Below are 13,684 nucleotides of genomic sequence, written 5' to 3' on the forward strand. Positions count from 1 at the left end.
AAAAAGTTTGAGAATGGTGAGAATGACAGGTGACTGTCGCGTCGATTGGAACAACAATGAGCTTATTTCTTACCTTTGAGCATGTTGTTCACACGTAGATACTTTGGATACCCTAGTCGGTGCAGCAGTCGCGTCTATTCATTTAATTAGGGCCTCACTCTGGAAATCATTAACTTCGTACCTATGGAAGTTTCCACAAATAGAGAAGTCTTATTCATATTAGATTTTTATTTACGTACTTATAGAATATATATTATTGTACGTAATACATTCCAATAGTTAATTTAATTCAAGGTCGTCGTCATCGAGGCAGACCATGACGACGGTGGAGGGACGAGCTGGACGCCTTCCGGCACACCTGGCAGAACGATGCCCAAGCAAGGGAGGGTTGGAAAGAGAAGGGGGAGGCCTTTTCCCAGCAGTGGGACATTAATTAGGCTACAGAAAAAATAAATAAAGTACTTACAGTTTAAGTCTGGCGGTGTATCTAGTTTTAACTGAACGTATTTTGTTTTATTCAATTTTTTAACAAGGTTCAAATTCGAACACACTGGGTGATCATGCTAGCCTCAGAGTTTATTTCGTAAACTTTTAGGCAAAGGATTGGTCAACAAGACTAAGCTATAGAAGAAAAAGAAAAAACTAAAAAAAGATATAGGAGAGAAGCTATATAAGCTATAGTTGGATGATAGTAGTTCTGATTACCAGCTATTGACTTCTCCGTTACCAAGAGAAAAAACTGAACGCATACCTACCGATGTACCCAACTGTTTTGAAAACGTGTGGTTCTTACCTACTATGAAGCATCTGCGGAGTATAACTTCACCATAATACTTTCAACCTCTCGAAGATTTATGATTTGACTTAAATCGTGCAAATCTTAAAGATGATTTTGATGATTTCTAAAACTAAAATTTATTCATATACCTAAGTTCCCGATAAAAAGAAGAGCTAATTACGTGCCTATAGAACGGCAACTCTCCCCTCCTCACCAGCGTCTGACCTAGGTTTACCGCACCCCTCCTCGGATATAGTTTAGTCTTCAATCGTATGGGCATCAGACGTCACCTCAGTCACAAACACACAGATGCGCGTGTACTTTAATTTTTTTTTTTCTTTTTTTGACGTGACTTATTGTAGATTTGCCGCAGATGGCATTAACTACTTGGCCGGACAAATGGATGTACTATAACGTCAATATGTAGTGTCTGTGTAAAACGACGTGTTTTGTATGAAGTTTCCGGAGTGTGCTGATAGTCTCGAATTCCCAAATGACATGCAACTAGTATATTTAGTGAAACTAAACAATTTGTCAAAGCAAAATTCCTATCTTATCATTCGCCCTCAAAATTCTTCACAAACAAGGAATCCCACTGTTACTTTGTCATTACAACCACCATAGGTGTAATGAGGAGATAAAATTCAACATTTAAATAACAAACGTCAAATGCAAGCGTCATCCTTAATGCTTAAATAGGACATCGTAGTAAAACAACATGCACATTCTAAAAACTCCTAGTGTGGAGTGAACTTTCATCGATGTACGACTAAAATCATGCATTTAACAAATACAGTGCTATTATTAAATTTTGCCGGAATCTATGGGTTTAGATTTTACAGCTTCGGCAATGGCTACCGATATCTTTCGAAGCAAATGGCAAATTACGCTGTGCAGTTTGATTACGCTTCAGTTGATACGAAATGGATCGAACAGCCTTTGGACCACTTCGATGCGAAAGAGAACAGACCTTGGAAGATGAGGTATTTTGAGAATCTGGAGTTTTGGAAACCTAACGGGACTATCTATCTGTTTATTGGCGGCGAAGGGGAAGCTCATCCTTATTTTCTCACGCTTGGCACCTTATATGAACTGGCAAACGAAACAAACGGAGCGATGTTCGGATCAGAGCACAGATATTATGGCAAAAGTATGCCTTTAGATAATACAGTAACAGAAAACTTGAAATACTTAAGCTCGCGCCAAGCTTTGGCAGACTTAGCTTATCTTCTGGAAACTATAAGATCTTCACCAAAGTTCAAGAAGTCCACGAGCTCAAAAGTAGTGGTCATTGGAGGTTCTTATCCTGGAAATTTAGCGGCGTGGATGAGGCTGTTATATCCAAATTTAGTTGATGCAGCTATAGCTAGCAGCGCACCAGTTTTAGCTAAAAAAGATTTCTTTGAATACTTAGAAACTGTTTCCGATGACTATGAACAACAAGGACTTGATGGTTGCCACGATAAAATCTCCGAAATATTTAAAAGATACGAAAAGTTATTTAGTAGTGAACAAGGAATTAAGCAACTGAAGGAAGAAGAGAAGATTTGTCAAGATAACGATATGACTAGACTTGAAAACAAACAGTTATTCTTCATGGATAAAACTTCAGAATTTATGGGGCGAGCGCAGTATGGCAATCCAGACTACATAAAGAAACATTGTGCAAAAATTATGAATTCATCGAGAATTGCTACTTCAAAAATGTCATTTGAGGATGAACCGAATTTCTGGCGCGAAGAGATTGATTGCTACGACTACGACTTTTATAACATGATTGATGAAATGAAAGAGATAGATTGGATCCTATCTTGGATATACCAAACATGTACAGAGTTTGGATACTATCAATCAACTAACTCTGATAATCATCCTTTTACTAGAAATATTCCAGCTGAGTTGTATTACAAGATGTGTACAGGACTATTCGGACCAGAGTTTGAGGAACAAAGGATTGACGAAGGAATAGATTACACGAACAAATTGTATGGAGGACTCAGTCCTAATGTAACTAATGTAGTCTTTGTCAATGGTGACATGGACCCTTGGAGTCGACTTGGGATCTTAGAAGATGTTTCCTACGATGCTCCAGCAAAAGTGATACCAAGAGCGTCTCATTGCAGAGACTTGTTTTCTAATAGAAAAGGAGATCCGGAAGAGTTAGTTGAAGCAAGAAGTTATATTAAGTATTTGATAAAAAAGTGGTTGCGGCTGGGTGAATATTACAAATTGGTGTAATGAACTTTGGTTCTTAAGATAAAATAAGTTAAGATAGTCATATTTTCATTAGATTGCGTTACGCCACACGCATAACGTATAACTTTCGTATCAATTCAATTTAAAAAAATATTGTAGCGTTTCTTGAATTACTTATACGGATTAATAGTTTCGTCACTGTTAGAAATCGACTGTTAAAAAACCACTGTTCTATTTCCTCTGCCATTCTCAATTACTTAGTGGTCTATTTCATTCAAACTCCTGTTTGTGTCATTTAATTAAATATGATTTCTTACTATCGCTTTCTCAACATCATCTTCATCCGGACCTGTCAAATCTTCAGTTTAGGTAAGCGGACCCTGTGAAAAACGGCATAATGCTAGGGAGACTTTCTCAATATCATTGTTCCACCTCATCTATTCTGTATAACCATAAGACATACTTGTAAGTGTAAGTAGCATCATACCATGTTTACCATATGTGTAAGTATTTTTTCTTAATAAGTGAACTAATGGAAAATAAATAAAAAAGTCCTAATAAAAATAAAAGTATATTTTATTCATACACATTTTCCTTAAATTAGGTTACTCGTTAACCAACACCCTGTGTTACATAATACAATAAGGATGTTGATATTTTATTATCTATATTTCGTAAAAAAAAATATATCTATTTCGATTAGAAAATTGTTTTGGAAGAAATGCGTTCGTGATTTTGTGACATTTCTACGGGATTTATAATTCATTAATTGAACTAAAATGATCAATAATATCGTTCTATCTATACAAAAGTATACTTATTTTCCGTCATATACATAAGTTTGTATAGTTAATTAATTATAACAAAGTTGACGCGAATTTTCTCTGATTTTATATAAGTATCTATATTATTATCTACCATAATACATAAGATACAATTGGTAACCTGTTTAGCACCTCTGGAATTTTGAGTAATTAAAAATGTTTCCGATTGTTATATTTTAAAATCAAAAATATTGGTATGCCAATGGCTTGTATTATTTTTATCGATCTTACTGTAAAAGTTACAAGATACATTATGGTTTGGCTAACGTGATCGACTTATGCCCCTTTACCTACGACACTAATACCACAACTGGTTTTTTACTGAATGCTGTGGACATAATGGTCATTGCAGTACCTTATCACATCAAATAATTTGACAACTTGAGTACAAAGTCTCAGTAAACGTCTTACAAGTTAATGTAATAAGGTTCCAATGTGTACAAATGTTAGCGCTGGTCTTTGCACATGGATATGAGTCATTATAATTCTTCTACAATCGTTACCCTAATTACATACAAAATTAATTATTAAATCCTACAAAATTCTGTTCATCTTCAATTTAATTTTTACTTTCTATTCTAGTTAGTTATGCACATTTACAAAAATAAAAGAATATACAAAATAATTAAGAAAAATAAATTACATTTAAGTTCGTCGTTTAAACAACAAAGCTATAGTGAATATTGAGTATTCGAGAAGGATATTATAGACAAATACGTAACGTCTACCCTAAAAAACTATTATTCGCTACTCTAAATTTCTATTTACAAAGATAACAAAAATTTTGAAAAATCAAAAAGCATTCAAGATTCAAAGAAAATCTGTTCTAAAATCAAACTAAACAAAACAGGAATGATTTCAGTTCAGATTAAAAAAAAAAAGAAACCGAAAGCAGATCCGTTTTTAAAATTTTGACCATCGAATTGAAAATGATCATATCTTCAATATTTTTCATGATAGAAGATAGTTTTACTTTTTAAATAAGCCCTTTGATCGTTCCCAACCCTGTTTTGACTAGGATTGACACCTTAACTTAAAAGAAACATTACGTAGTTCCGATTATGACGAACTCGTTAAAAAGTGGCAGTGTTCGTTTCTATTCATTCTATCAACTAATCCTAGTTTTTACATTAACTATGTATAATTTATAAGGACTAAATTAACTTGGTACGCAATTCTAAGCTAATAATGTGTATTTCAACACTACGTCATAGATATATGTAAAAAAAAAAACTTAAAAAATGGTCCATTACATTTTTCTATAGACTAAAGTCGAAGTTGACAATTACTACCTGTGAAAATCGATATGCGTCATCGAGGTACACAAGTGCATATAGCTTTACAACGACTCTGTATACATTATAATTTACATTATTATAAAATATTTACATAATAACGAAACTGTTACATTGACTGCTCATCTTCGAATTAAACAGATCCTCTAAAATGTTCGTAGATGTAAAAAAAATCAATGTGACAGTATTCATAATTAAGCTTTTAAGAACGACAATTACGGCTTTTTTTCTCTTAAACGACGGAAAAACGTTTTCATTTCTAAATTTCGTTTTATTTATATAAAAAAAAATCCTCCTACCTTTTCTTTATAAAGTTTACATACCATATTGTAATGTTACTAATCCATATTACCTGCCACCTGCAGAAACCTTTGCCAAGTTAAGAGAGAATGTTCTTAAAAAAGCCTCCGTGACCGTCGGTCTTAAACTGTAATAAACATAATACTATCTAAGGGTGTGTATAAGTCTAGTCCCACTCTCCGATGAACATATGGCGCGCGTGCGGCGCCGGGGGAGGGGGGAATCCACGGCCGGGGAGGGGGAGACGGCCATACAACGCATACGGGTCATAATGTTCTCCATCTGTAAGCATATAACAATTAATAAAGAGGAAAGAAGAATAGATTCGGTTTTGTCTAGATTAGTTTGTCTGGTTTTATTTGATTGTGTTTCAAGTGGCGAATTAACCAGTACTGTTAATGGGAAATAAAGGGTTTGTCTGTACAGTTTCATACATTAGGTACATTTTATAAGAGATAAAGAAAGAAGGGAAACATAAGAGCAATATTAGAGCGGAGTTATAAGAATAAGAATTAAAATAAAATAAAAAGAATAGATATCTCACAGGTGTTCTTCAAAGTGATGGTGCTAAATTGTGGGGTAAGATTCTACACTAAATAATTCAAACAGTTTTTAGTCAAAACACACGTAACAGAAAATCTACTTTTCGACTAAGTTTAAGAGATTCAGTTACGAAAACATTCTCGGAAAAAATTGAATGAAATATGGAAATCATCAGGACTGTCAAAGATTCTACGCAAAGCTTGCTTTAGCTGAAGACTTCCGACCAAAAAGTTTTCTAAAAGGGCGTAACACTCATAGATAATTAAAATTACTGCATGGTACATATATGGCGTCAGAATTTTACCTACGCCAAGTAGAAACTAAAAAGTTGCCAGTGTCTACTTGACAAGGTAACGGTGGCGCCACATTCTTAAACAGCATATTTTTTTATCTGTAGATGTTATGCTTTATACGGAAAAGGTGATATCATACATAAATGAAGAAGTCGAGAACACTGAAGAGGGGTTAAGTGAAGGTGAAGAACAGTGTTGGAAGGAAGAAGTGAAGTGCCACAGAGGTGGGAACAGAGAAGTGACTATAGTATAAGAAAACCAGAGATATTCTTTCGTTTTTGACATTTCGGACTCGATTACAGCACTATTTTTTTTTTGTATTGTATTGTATTGTATGTTTTTCCAGGGGAAAGAGAGAGACAGTCGGACTGAAAGTGTGCCGCAATCAAGTTCAAAACGCTAAACGCGGTCTAATACATCTAGTTGCCTCATACCATGGAAAGTGACGCAAGCTACAGGCAGAGTGCTACCAAGCCAAGCGAAAATATCTGACAGTTACCAAGATTGGAGCGAAGAGTCCGGAGTTAAAGTGCGGGTTAGTCTGTATGTACACTAGCGCGGCTGCTGGATGATGAGCGGCCGGATAATCCGCCGCTCCCTGTCAGGATAGAATTGGTACATGAGCTTTTCTTTTTTCGGACGGTCGTACGCACCGATTCCGCTCTCGTAGGAGCGTGCATGCCAGAGAGCCGCGGGTGGCATGGGCGCATGCGCGAACGGCGCCATGTGTGGCGGGAACGGGCCGGGGTGCGCGTGGGCAACGCTGAAGCGCTTGCTTGGCACCGGGATTGGAGCTTCCTTCAACGTGAGGCGCTCCGTCATTTGCGGTAGGTGCTTCACGCCATTCGTCTTCACGAAGTTTGGCACACGAGCGCGCAGGCCGCAGTAGTACGGATCGTCTGTAATGAAGGAACAGCTACGTTAGCGATACACAAAACGCATGATAATACTAAAGAACCATCAAAATGTAATGTTAAGCAACATGTTGTTTTATCATTTTAATTGATGAAAAAATATTTATTATAACAGGACCCCACACGCAAGAACAAAACAACAATTTAAAATTTTCAGAAAATGAGAATGACTAACATAATGGTGGTGGTGGTCGTCCTGAATAAATGCGTCAATGCACACAGTAAATCAGCAAACAATTGGTGGGTACACAACTCTATTTACTTTTATTGACTACACAACAAGGCATTCAGAGTTCACAGCCGGTGCCCTAGCCATATAAATCTGCATAAACGACATATTGCAACCCTGTTCTATCTCAATTTGCGCGGGAACATTACTGGCAATAAAATGCGTGCGCACGTTCTGAATTCGAATTTCGAACATCGCGTTCCGCATCCTACGCCTACGGAATGGCGGGAAATATCAAGGATACGCCGAAATGCCAGCTGTTGCGACACGCATTGTCTTGTAACCTCTGAACGCTATCAGACGCAAATTAGAACGTGTGAGAATTTGATAAATGCTTATACATTTAAGTACGTAGTAGGTAAACTGTTTGTATTGAATGTAAATTATCTTTGACCGGCGCGCTGTTAAAATAATTTCAAGAATAATTGTAAAGGTCTCGCATTAAATTCAAAATTTATAACTAAATATTTAATCATTTAGAAGGTGAAGTGCAAAATAGTGTAATATTTTGCATTTAATTTTTGCACTCGCTCTGAGTCTGTCCTGTGATAAAAATATTTTTTTTTAACATTGTGTTTCGAAAATGTAGTCTTTTGTATTGAAAGCATAACATCTGGCTGTCTGATAATGGCCAAATATAGACTGAAAGCATTATGTGGCATTATGGCCATTCAAAAGATACCTTGTCTAAAAATACCTCTACAGTCCATTGGGGTCGAAACATTCTCCTAAAATGGGAGTATTTATTAGTCCTATGTAATTAACTGCGGTTTATTTTTAAATTTGCATTGTTTTGGATGCTTTTGAGGACAATGTGGTCATCAATAAAGCCTCAAAGGGTAATTAGGACAGCGTGCTTACCCTTGGCATTCACTTAGCCTGCTCTTTTACCTAATATATTCAAATTGGTAGAATTTTAATCGATCGCTGATCGTATCGGCTTTGAGTCCACCGATTTTGGCATTTTGTTTATTTTTTTTAAGTATTCTTAATTTGACTTAAAAGGTTCCGAGTTTCATTTCCATACGAGAAAGAAGATCGTCCTAAATTGACCCAATCGGCAATCTAAGAGTGCGTCCTAAATCCACCCAATCGGTAAATGTAGGATATTGTTGTTCAAGCGTCAACACACGGTGGAGCAGCGCCCTGGAGCATGCACCATATAACTTCTGATCGAAAACATGTCCTCAGCAATAGGACACACATAATGACATTCGTGTTTTTTTAATAACAATTATTCGTGAAAAGCAATTTTAGAAAAAAATAGAGTTATAATGTTACTTACCGTATTTCTTATTGTCTTTGCCCTTATCCGATTTGCCTCTCGGGAACTGTGTCGGCACACGCCCATTCACATCGATGTCATCGTAATCCGGCTGGAAAAAAGAAATAAACTTTTGAATAAATATAATAAAAATGAAAATTATGCAAAATTTTCGGAATAAATAGAAGTATTAATTGAAATTTGGTTCCGCGAAACCTAGGGGATCGGGCGCATTACAGTGAGCGCGATATCCACGTGAGCGAATAATTGAAAAATCACATTACGATGTGATTTTTTTCACAAAACCTCACAACACGCAAGCTACTTTCAATAAAGGTAAAAAATTGTTGTCTTAATAGGCTAGTTTCCAACGAGTCAAATCAGTTACGTCAAAATACGAAATTACTATGAAATTTCTATGAGAAAGCACACAGTGACGTCATAGAAAAACGTGATAAAATGACGTACTTATTATTACGTTTTTTTTATTAAAATTCATAAATAAGTAAAAATAAAAAAATAAAAGGTTTTTCGTTAGTTTTAGATCTGCCTATATTTAGTAATCAGAGTTTTATAATTTATCTTGCACCTAGTTCACGACCCAGTCCTAATTACTTGAAAGAAATCGAGATTTTGTTGAAGAAAATCACCATCACATTGTGATTTATCAAAAAGGCGCTTACGCGGTTTTCACTAGAAGATGTCGATATACAATATACATATAGTATAATATGGTTACATACGCTGGTAATCTGTCACCATAGAAATTACTTAAATTCTCAGATATAAACAAAGTAAGGCTTCGAATAAACTAATGTGAAACGCGCAAGCAATTTCTTTCATAAAAGTCAATTATTTTGCGTTAATCTTTGAAAGTTCCGATAAAAGTACTTAAAAACGATAGAGGTATCATAAATCGGCAAATGTATTATCCTTTTATATGTTGGCTTTTATTCCTTTATCTAAAGCATTCTTATTTGCTTTTACGTTGTAATGAAAAATACGTTCGGCAGATTTACCTTCATTTTTGAACTTTAATTCATTATATTAAAATGCATAATGCACCACGGGAATATTTTTCTTATTTCTCGCATGACTTGGTAGTTACTAGATCCATTAATTTTATTTTATATTGTTTTTTTAGGCTGTGCTGTGATTTATTCAGTGCAGGTAAAGCTCTTTCCATACGTGGTCATGGATAAAAAAGCTGATCTTTTTTTTGGCAACAGTAATAACTACAAGCCGAAGGTTCCACCTAGATAGCCAATAGCAATAGCATCCGGTTAAATCTAGTCTTAGCCGGTTGGAATTAGGTTAAGAATGTATTATAAGGACCAAGAGACATAGGTTGAGCGTTTTCACTAGTTTATTTGGGGCTAAAAACTTGCATATTTTCAGATAATAAAATATTAATATTTTGCTTTGCTATTCTAATCTTTTAAAACTAGAAAACTGGTAGGTAGGTGAGTAGGTTACTACTCCACTCAAATTTCATCGTCCCGTGATCACTTGCAACAGTGTTGAAATATCTGGTGTCCCCGATTAACCCGGTAAGAACCCGGTATTATGTTTTAATTAGAAAACTATTTTTAATTCTAATAGAGAAAATTATTGTTTTTACTTTTTAAAACAATCGAAGCTCAAGGTGGCTACAATAACTTGACTATATTGATAAGATACTACAACAAAAGGTTCGGTCGCACTATATTTAAGGCTCATCTGCCTGACTTAAAGGCATGTTTACTGAGATAAAAGCTAGTCACTCCTACGCAACGACCAATGCAATCGCTTTTCTTATTTGTTGAAATCGTATGTAATTCGAGTACATTACTGCGATAACATGGTCACAGATAGGCTCTGTACGTGTTTACAAGTATATTAAGGGTTAAAAGAGCTTTTGGATTGCACTTGGTTGGAGATAGACTAGTTGTTAAGCCTCTAACACCGGTATTGTAAGATGTTCTCCACTCTTCCTCCACTCGACTTGGCTCCAGCTGAGAATTTTGACATTTACGCCCTCGATTTGAGAACTTACTCACTGGAGTCGAGCATATCGTACTGCCAACATAATAATACGAAAACAATGACGTCATCTCATGCCATATTGAGGCGCAGTTTAAAAAAGGCTAAAAATACCAATTTTGAGTTGAGTTCGAGGAAGGCGAGGTAGCTTCAACTGAGGATAGAGTCGAGGAAACTTGGAGTTAACATCTTAGAATACAATAGAGTCATACTTGATTATAATTTCCCGTTTAAAGTGATGTACTTACCTACTTCTTCTTCTATCGTGTGGGTTGTGAGGTGAATTACCAACCTCATCAACCCTGGTGTCAGAGTTACTATTGAGTAGCTAAAGGCAACTACTTACTTACATCAGTAAGTAGTGACCAGGACAAACGGCTTAACGTGCCTTCTGAAGCACGGATCATCTTACTTTTTGGACAATCAGGTGATTAGCCTGTAATGTCCTGACCAAACTAGGGATCACAAATTGATTTTTGTGAAATGTCCCCACCGGGATTCGGACTCGAGACCTTCTACTTACCTACTTATGCGACGATATACTGCCTATAACTACCTGTATTTGTCCTGTGTGTCTTATCTGTGTATCTACACAGATACACAGAGAAAGCACATCTGTATCTAGTGATTTGCTACTCTCCCCACCCTACGCGTCTGTCCGTCTGTCAATCTTTGAAGATATTACTACATTCATTCTTTCATCTTCAAAAAAATCCCGGTCTGCTGGAAGAGATTTCTACTAGAAATAACCTGAACCGTTTGTCTGTCTTATCGTAGCCGATTTGTCTTTAAATCATGTTCTGTGTATGGACTGTCAAATAAAAAGAAATACAAAATTACAAAATATAATATAAAAATATAAAATAGGCACATAAAGTGAAGTAAGTAGTTAGTAACATGATATCCAGAAGTGCCTGCCGGGTGCTGGTATCATTAATCGCGAGATGATGAGATCAGATATGATATGAAGCATCCCTGCTGGGGCGCCTTTGTCCGGTAATGTGAGGTCAAGCGTAGGACAGACCTTACGAGACCTGATGAAGATGTGCTTATAGATATTATATTTATTATCTTGTAGATATAAAATTGAGGAGCTCGGTGGCGCAGCGGTTAACGCGCTCGATCTGCGATTGTTGAAGTTAAGCAACTTTCGCAAAGGCCGGTCATAGGATGGGTGACCACAAAAAAAAAGGTTTCATCTCGAGCTCCTCCGTGCTTCGGAAGGCACGTTAAGACGTTGGGCCCGGCTGCATTAGCAGTCGTTATAACCATCAATCCGCAGTGGGCCCGCCGTTTAAGGCCCGATCTCCCTATCCATCCATAGGAAAGGCCCGTGCCCCAGCAGTGGGGACGTTAATGGGCTGATGATGATGATGAGATATAAAATGGTCCTATTTGTTAATCTATATATAATAGGTAAGCACTTAGAATATTATGCCAGAGCTCTCAACTCTGTGCATTTGCCAAAATAAACATTCTGTTTTTTTTCTTTTTCCATAAACTTTTTTAAAGATGGAACGGTACTTTTTGCAATAAAGGAAAAGGAAATTGTTATTATTTATTTAATTAAACAATTCATTTATTATTAACTGCCGATCGATGTTAAAGTAATGTAACCTATTTACTATTACGATTCGAAACTGGTAATACTCAAAAAACAAAATGTGCATATTCTGAAAGATTATGATTATCTCTATCTTTTAAATTTAGATTATACATATTGCAACTGTATTACTTATCTATCAGTATCACCTCAAATAAAATCAAAACCATAAATTATGTGTAGGTACTTATAAAGCAAGTGACTTTTTGAAAAAAAAACTACATACATTGCATCTTTATCGGCACAAAATGCATTTAGCAGGATTAATGGGGTCTGATTCATATGTCTCCGGTGGAATACTTATCAGTTTTGGGAAGGCTTAGGGATTTGGATATCAGTATAATGAATGGCACGGTACTAAAATTTGGGTATTTATATTTTTTTTCCTTATAGAGGCCCCCTTATTGGCCCCGATTCCTGCAGACATCTCCTAATTTAATTTTTATTTTAAGTTATACATATTATTTTCTTATCCGCCGAAAAGGAAAGGGACGGATGATTGACAGCTCTTAATTTTAGGGAGAATGAGTAAATTAATGATTAACTCGGGCGAATCAAAAAGGTATCTCGCGGGTATCCAAACCGTTTGACGTGTGCCGTCAACTTAATTCTGTCGGGTTATTAGCCAATGCAAAAAAAATAAAGGGTTGTTTTAGATTTGTGCTTAAAATTTACGTGTGTTCCATAAATTTTATGCTTGTCGATTACCCGTCCCTTTCCTTTTCGGCGGATAAGAAAATGACAGATATAACTTAAAATAAAATAAGATGGTTTTTACAGGAATTAGCACTATTGCCTGATTTATCTAAGATACTTATATGATAAACTAATATTATAATATCAGACAGGTGACTATAATCAATCCATTGCAACTGTAAATAAAGTCTAAAATCCGTCACCGTCCGTAATTGATACCTCGGCGAAGCATTGTTATAATTGAAACACGACAACACATAACGTCGAAAAAATCTGGTGAGAAATGAAACTACAACGATTTACTACATAATCACTAAATGGGGTAGTTTCATCAAATAAATAAGATCGCGTGTTAGAATACTTACAGACAGCTGAATAATTCGAATGAGTAGAAAACCACAATTGGGTAATTTAAAGCGAATATTTTATCCAATCAAAGAAGTAGCAGATAGCAAGTGTGAGCTAATTTTATTAAAAAAAATCAACAGGCAAAGTGCGAAACGGATATGCGTATCTAGGGTTCCGCACGGTGGGTCATTCAGTACCTATGTTTGAAGATATACTTTGATATTGACGCGTTCAATAAGTAAACCTTATTTGAGAGCAATAAAGAATTAATTTGTATATATCTCGTGGCCAGATCTAAAACTCATTTCATGATGTGCTCGATCATTTCATGAAATGTTCATATTTGGTCATAGTTGACCATATCGTTGAAACGTCAACG

At 35.8% G+C, this 13,684-nt stretch overlaps 2 protein-coding genes across 4 annotated transcripts in view; one reads left to right on the forward strand and one right to left on the reverse strand.

Annotated features, from left to right (window-relative positions):
* Positions 1 to 1,532: 1,532 nt before the first annotated feature.
* On the forward strand, positions 1,533 to 3,444 carry LOC126378377 (putative serine protease K12H4.7). Its single transcript, XM_050026690.1, has one exon. It carries the CDS (start codon positions 1,556 to 1,558, stop codon positions 3,014 to 3,016), a length of 1,461 nt encoding a protein of 486 aa, XP_049882647.1. The 5' UTR covers positions 1,533 to 1,555; the 3' UTR covers positions 3,017 to 3,444.
* An 88-nt stretch (positions 3,445 to 3,532) lies between these two features.
* LOC126378329 (uncharacterized) overlaps positions 3,533 to 13,684 on the reverse strand; it is a 231,319-nt gene continuing 221,167 nt past the window's right edge. For 2 of the 3 annotated variants that reach the window (XM_050026565.1, XM_050026580.1), the window contains exons 8-10: positions 8,658 to 8,748; positions 6,883 to 7,128; positions 3,533 to 5,675 (exon numbers count right to left, since the gene is read on the reverse strand). In XM_050026565.1, coding sequence (XP_049882522.1) covers positions 5,560 to 5,675; positions 6,883 to 7,128; positions 8,658 to 8,748 — 453 coding nt within the window. In that variant the 3' untranslated portion in view covers positions 3,533 to 5,559. Of the gene's footprint in view, positions 5,676 to 6,728; positions 7,129 to 8,657; positions 8,749 to 13,684 lie in introns of all 3 variants that reach the window. The other variant, XR_007568071.1, reaches the window with a different exon arrangement.

Source organism: Pectinophora gossypiella, chromosome 2 (genome assembly GCF_024362695.1).
Source record: "Pectinophora gossypiella chromosome 2, ilPecGoss1.1, whole genome shotgun sequence".
NCBI lineage: Eukaryota > Metazoa > Arthropoda > Insecta > Lepidoptera > Gelechiidae > Pectinophora > Pectinophora gossypiella.